The 6,817-nt window shown below is 31.5% G+C and overlaps 2 protein-coding genes across 3 annotated transcripts in view; both read left to right on the top strand.

Annotated features, from left to right (window-relative positions):
- The window catches only part of LOC108684511 (transcriptional activator ptaB-like), a 14,914-nt gene extending 11,732 nt beyond the window's left edge, over nucleotides 1-3,182 (top strand). Inside the window, exon 2 of the mRNA XM_018188863.1 lies at nucleotides 3,172-3,182. The gene's annotated coding sequence lies outside the window, so the exon portion shown is untranslated. The remainder of the gene's footprint in view (nucleotides 1-3,171) is intronic.
- Nucleotides 1,401-5,120, top strand: LOC108684510 (stAR-related lipid transfer protein 7, mitochondrial). 2 transcript variants are annotated; one of them, XM_018188861.1, is made up of 7 exons: nucleotides 1,557-1,580; nucleotides 1,677-2,308; nucleotides 2,396-2,547; nucleotides 2,701-2,969; nucleotides 3,044-3,171; nucleotides 4,415-4,554; nucleotides 4,656-5,120. In XM_018188861.1, exons 2-7 carry the CDS (start codon nucleotides 1,899-1,901, stop codon nucleotides 5,003-5,005), a joined length of 1,449 nt encoding a protein of 482 aa, XP_018044350.1. In that variant the 5' UTR covers nucleotides 1,557-1,580; nucleotides 1,677-1,898; the 3' UTR covers nucleotides 5,006-5,120. The 2 variants fall into 2 exon arrangements, with proteins under 2 accessions (XP_018044349.1, XP_018044350.1); XM_018188860.1 differs by having other exon boundaries at nucleotides 1,401-2,308.
- The last annotated feature ends 1,697 nt before the right edge of the window (nucleotides 5,121-6,817 follow it).

Below are 6,817 nucleotides of genomic sequence, written 5' to 3'. Positions count from 1 at the left end.
ATTCCTATGTAAATTTTACAATTTTAAAATTAATTTAATTCAACAGTTTATAAATATAAATTATTATATAAGAATATTAGATATTTTAATTAATGTAGCAGTATCTTATTACTATTATAATCTGTAAAATAAATAGTAATTAAATGTAATTTTCTTTAAAAATTTTTTAATGTCCAAACTTGAGGAATTCTAAACCGCGGTTGTTGAATTATAATGTTAGAGGGAGAAATCATATGACTACTTCTTTATAATTTATTGTTTAATATAATTTACATTAATTTCTCGATGCTCGATTAAATCGACAATGGATGATACGATGAGCGAACCATGAATTTTCACAAAGTCGACGTGCGAATATATCTTGCCTTCCTTATCTCTTTAAGGAGAGAAACGGAATATTCGAAATTGGCGCCAACTCTCATGATGACGGGTCACGCCAATTTCAAAAATTTGAAATTTGCGAACTGATTGGCTGTTCGACCTATTTCTAGAGCACTATGGCTGTGATCAAAGTCTCGCTACAAACGCTTTGAAGCATTTGATGGACTAATTAGAAGAAAAAATTTTACAAACTGACCAGTTAAAAATCGCTTCAAAGCATTTGCAACATCGCGTTGACTATCCTCTATAATATAGATATTCGCATCCGCCATTTTTAATCCCTTCCCCACTCTTTGTTCTCTCTTCAATCTTCTTAGTTTAGCGGAGTAGAAAGAGAGCAAGGAAGCAAGAGGAAAGGAGCAAGAGAATGAGAAAAGGACTAAAAATGGCGGATGCGAATAGTGCCTTACAGTATATACAGTAGCGCAATTCTTCTGATTTTGTTTCCCAAAATGGAATGCGTATGCGCGAAGTAAGTAAGTAAGTTGCCCAGTAAAATCATCTAAATTTCTATTTCACTTCTTTCTTTTTCTATTCTCTTTTTCAAGGCCATTTAAATTGTTTCTCTTTAACGATTTAAGTACGTTGTTTGTTTTCCAGGTGGATTGCTTTCGTTTTAGCTAGAAAATCTGCGTTTTGTGCAGTGCAATTCTAATAATTTATTAAAACGCAAGCAATCTAGCAGAAAAACAAGCATCGTGTGCTGCAGTCGTTAATTAAAATATTTTTACAGTATAATATTTGTATCATACAATATTTATATAATTTTATATCTTCTTATTTTTGTATTTCTTTTTACTTTGCATTACAATTATAAATCTATTTCTTTTAGTTTTATTACATTTAGATTAAACTTTGATGTATAAACGACCTAAAGAGAGAGAGAGAGAGAGAGAGAGAGAGCGAAAAAATAAAGAGCAACTGAGAAAGAAATTCAGATGGCGCTACTACGAACTTACTTATCTCGCGCATGCGCACTCCATTTTGGGAAACACTAACACCAAAGGTGCCAACAGAGAGTTGTGCTACTGTATATACTGTGGCCTTACTATTCCCTTCCTCGCGCCGCATTAAACTCCAACCTCGCACATGTTTACCACGCAACTGTAACTTTCCGGCTCCGCTATCGGTGCCGTTGGCGCCATCCTTGTATGTTCTCGTTCCTCCACATTCCACATTCCTCCGTGATCGATGGTTATGTACGTACGCGCGATTAGGCATCGCGGACGATAATGATGCTCGCAATTTTCTCATATAATTAGTTTCACGATAATTAATAGTATGCGTTGATCTAGAAGAGAAGATACCTCTTGCACTTGCGATACGTTTTTATCGACGGCAAGAACGGAAAAACCCCGAGACCGGCACGAAGTATTTCACGGAGTATCACAAGTCTGCGGTTATCTATACGGTTGGTCACGATAGATCCGGACAGATCCGTAAATAAGGATGAACTGATTGTGCTCCGTACGAAGGATTTATAATTGAACAGCATCGAGAGCGAACGTGTATACGTGATGTATACGTGGAAGCTATCTGGTTATGCTCTCAAAAGATTTAATAATGGTTATGGCAACAACATTAGCAAATTAGCATTCGTTCTGCAACACTGCGGTCCGAGGACGCAAGGTCGTGGCAAACTCGGTAGCTACCGCAGGAGAATAAGCTCATGGTTCCGAGAACAGGGTACGCAGACAGCTCAGGCCTGTAAGAAACAGTTTGAATTTGTGGCGGCCCAGAGGATCAGGAGGTACATACAGATATTTCACCTCTATACGAGGATATGGGATGAGGTAGCACTGAGAGAATTCATGCGGCTGTGGAGACTTAGACTTGCTAAGAATGCCAAAAACTTCCTGATAAGCGCTGCTGGAGTAAGCATGTACAACTGGGATCGCGACAGGATAAGTGATGAAGAAATTAATAGGTACTTGCTAAACGTTTATAAGAACAAGACATATAAAATATATTCTTACATAATAATCGTTTTTGACATCGTTTTTCTATATCACAGGTATAATCGTGAGATTGAAGGAATTTATACATTACGAGACTCTACAGTGGTTTGTACAAAGTGTCATTTGCGAATTGTTATTGATACTAGACAGCCTGATATAAAATATTGTAAATGTAGTGGAGTTCATCCTTCTGATTCTTCTGAAAATAGTAAGTTTTTCTTGTATTGACTATTCAACTATGAAACATTTTATTATATACATAAATATATTTGATTTTATTATATATTGTTTATTATATATTGATATTATATATTATTTAAGTATGTCACATTTTTATGTGTAATATATAAAATATATACAGCAGATAATTGGCAACCTTTCATTGAGCGTCAGGATATGTTAATATGGAGGAAAGTAGAACCTAATTCGGGTGGATTGTTTGCCTATAAAGTATATGGTTCATTCTCCGATGTTACCGCTGAAGATTTTTTACAAGTACAAATCGATGTAGATTATAGAAAGCAATGGGATCCCACTGCTCAAGAGTTACAGATTATTGAGACCGATCCGAAATATAAATCGTCTGTTAATCATAGTACTGATGTTATCCATTGGGAAATGATCTGGCCTGTAAGTATGATATAATGTGCTATTTTTTTGGATGAATCTATCCACTAATGATTCGTTAATTTATATTTGTGCAGAAATTATTTTCTAATAGAGATTATGTGTATCAACGACGATGGATCATGGATAGAGAAAAAGGACTTGTAGTTATTGTCAGTCGAGTGACGGAACATCCTAATGTACCAGAAAAGAAAGGAATTTATAGGTATATAAAGAAGTCAGCATTGATAGTCAATATTTAAACATTCATATAATATATGCGTATGAAAAATTATTAAGTTGGTCAATTCTTTAATTTTCAATTCTTTTAGTATTTGTTAATAAAACAGTTTTTTTTAAGTAATTAAGGTTGAATAGTCACTACAGCCATATTGAATTGTGATGTTAGAAGAGAAATGACACATTAATTTTTATCAAGTACACGTTATTGGAAATAAAGACAATTTAGATAAAATGAAATGATGAGATTGTTATAAAACTGACTGTTATAAAAATGTTTATAAAACAAATGTTTATAAAACAATATAAAAATAGATAAAAGGTATCCTTATATCTTTCCTGACAGCCAGTAAAAAGTGGCACAAGTGCTGTTATTTAATGCACATGTGTAACCTATTTTCACTTATATGCCTTTTATCACTTTTTATGATTATTTACTGACTGTTAGAGAGGGGGATAACAAAGTTTTCAGTTTTATAAATGTTTTAAAACATCATTTTGTTTTATCCAAATTGTATTTATTTATAAACAATACATAACAAAAATTAATATGTCACTTCTCACTTCTGATATCAAGATTCAATATGATTGTAGTAACTTAAGAGCTTTAATTTAATAACTGAACATTTTAAGCTGTCGAAATTAAAATAATTTTAATAAGAGAGAGAGAGAGAGAGAGAGAGAGAGAGAGAGAGAGAGAGAGAGAAAGAGAGAGAGAGAGAGAGAGAGAGAGAGAGAGATTTATTCTTTGTTTAATAACACAAGCACACAAAAAAAAGTACTCTGCTGGGATAGAGACCAGCTATTCTTAAGTTTTGTGAAATCGGTCCAAAATGAAGAAAAAATTGACCAATCGCAATGATCATGTGATCAAATTGTTCAAATGATTTGTTAATTTTTTTTCTGTCCGAAATTTCGAACCAATTTCTAGCATCGGACTTTATGTATTTTAAGTCGCTGAATACAAATCTGATATCATATAGGATATTCTGATATCATATCAGAATAGGACCATCCAGTAAATCCAGTAAATTTTCAACCTACAGCGAAAAAATGACTCATTTTTTCCATTTTTGATCCATTTTTTTCACTCTAGATTGAAAATTTATCCTGGATGGTCCTATTTTGATGTCAGATTCAGCACGCAAAATACATAAGACTCCATCCTAGCACAAGGTACTTTTTTTGTGGGCCTGTATAATTAATACTTTAATATCTGTATGTAACAGAGTTAGAACGTATTGGTCATACATGGTGATAAAGCCTTATACAGAACTTCACGAACCAGGCATTGAATTTGGACTTACCTACTTTGATGATCCTGGTGTCTCTGTACCATCTGCTGTTACTGCATGGGTAGCATTGAGAGGTTTGTCACAAATTAAAATCAATTATTGTCAGTCAAGTGACTCATCAATTATGAATTTTTTTTAATGCATTTGTAATAACTAATTATGATGATTATCTTAGGTTTACCAGACTTTCTAATTCGCATGAGACAGGCTTCAAAAGATTACCAAAAGTATAAACTGATGAAAAAAAATGCACCTGACAGTAATCATCTTACTTTATCTGAAGAAGACGTTTCCAAACAGCAAATCGATGTAGAAGATAAGTTAAAGAACAATAAAAAATTGATAAAAGATCAACAAAACGATTCTACTAACGATATTAACAAGTTAGATTTAACACACGATATACAGCAAGAAAATGACTTGGCGGAAAGTGAAAATAAGGATACCACTTCTGCACCCAAAGAAGAGCAAGGTTTATTACATTATTTTTATCTTACGAAATTATTTGCATTTTTGAATTTTTGACAAATGGATTTAATGAAATAACTTTTGGCTAGTAGATGTTTAAACGTGATTTCGCATGGAGGAAACAATCTGCCGATAAAGCTATAGAACAGGTTCATGGATATGTGGAACAAGTGACATTTTATTAATATCTTGATATATGATTTCATAGATAATAAGAATGAAATTGTGTGAATATAACAATTGTTCATTCTTTTTTTTTGGAAAAGTATAGGTTCCATTTTTTATAAAGCGAAAAAACATTAAACAAGAAATGAGACTGATTAGGTATGTCATCACCTCTACTCCATTTGTTAATCAAAAATTTGCAATTTATGTATCGTAAGATAATGAACAAGAGCAAGCAAAAGATAATCTGATTTTTAGATTATGGAAAGATGATATGTAAGAAACTGCTTAAATTTTATAATTTATATAGTATAAAGATATCTGTACAAAACAAATTTAATTAATTAATGTATATCTAAACATAAACGCATAAGATATATTTGTATATATTTGTACAATAACTAAATATGATTGAACTTTAGGCGCATTTCTCACACATAGAGGATGAGTACATAATATATGATCATTCATTTCTTTATGAAGAATTCTTTTTTAATAATCTGTTTACAGGAATTAATTTATTTTTCATAAATAACATTCATAGATAACAAAATTTGACTTTTTTTTGTAAATGTGAATAATCATCTCCAATGTATTTTTACTTTGCTAAATACGAATCCGTTATTTAACTGTGTGTATCATAGGTTGCACGATATATTGGTATCGTAGTATATAAAAATATGTCGGTGCGCTGGAGAAACAGCGATCTCTAGTGACTTCATCGGAATTTGGGTTTTGCTTTAGGATCCTCTTAAATTTGATTATTATTTATTAGATTGATTATTATTATTAGATTGCATTTCTAAGAAAAATGACATCAAAGATATAAAAAAATGATTTTGAAAGTATAATATCGGCAGTAAATTTTTTAAAAATTTTATTAATATCACACAAAATTTTATTAAAAATATCAACTTTTAGCTTTAAAGTGTATCCTGTTTTATTTCAATATGATTTTGCATTTTTGAGATATAGAAATAGGTCATAGTTCGTTACCTATATAATACATGAAGAAGGTATTTTATTCCTTTATATTTGTGTGTGTGTGTGTGTGTGTGTGTGTGTGTGTGTGTGTGTGTGTGTGTGTGTGTGTGTGTGTGTGTGTGTACATACATTTGCAGAATAATTTCAATATTGAGTATAAATGAAGAAAGTTATATTCGGTCAAAGCTTTGGTAATTTGTTTTGTTTGATATTTAGAAAACACACACACACACACACACACACACACACACTAGAGTACTTATAGCGAATTTGATTTGACGCAGTCGTACAGATTTAAACCCATTGTACACTGATTTTTAATCTGTGTGAAAATAAAATGCAGATATTTCAAATTATAAAATATCAATTTTGTGCTTAAAGCACAATAAGATATATGGAAAGATTTCATGATTTATTTCGCTTTCATATTTATATTAAACACATTTTTAAGTCAATTGTATACGACGTACACAATTATAATAATATGTTCTAGTGCGTACTGAGTATATCCAATCGAATTATTGTCATATTTCTATTATTGTCATTTCTATTATTGCTATTATTGTCATTATTGTCATTTCTCTCATCTGAGAATTTATTTTATTCGAGTGTTTTAGAAATAATTCGGTAAGGTTGAATTTATAATTTATGTTCATGCAACATATTTTTATCGTCTAGATGTGAAGAATGTGCTTCTAAAGTGACTATACCTTTTAATTT

This window comes from Atta colombica, unplaced genomic scaffold, assembly GCF_001594045.1.
Source record: "Atta colombica isolate Treedump-2 unplaced genomic scaffold, Acol1.0 scaffold135, whole genome shotgun sequence".
NCBI classification, from domain to species: Eukaryota; Metazoa; Arthropoda; class Insecta; order Hymenoptera; family Formicidae; genus Atta; species Atta colombica.
The sequence above is the reverse complement of the archived record's forward strand: the minus strand, read 5'-3'. Positions and strand labels throughout refer to the sequence as shown.

Coding starts and splice junctions, on each gene's coding strand:
- LOC108684510 (XM_018188860.1), top strand. CDS start 1,899: ATGTATACGTGGAAGCTATCTGGTTATGCTCTCAAAAGATTTAATAAT. Junction 2,548..2,700: donor TTCTGATTCTTCTGAAAATA/GTAAGTTTTTCT, acceptor AAATATATACAG/CAGATAATTGGCAACCTTTC. Junction 4,555..4,655: donor TGCATGGGTAGCATTGAGAG/GTTTGTCACAAA, acceptor TGATTATCTTAG/GTTTACCAGACTTTCTAATT.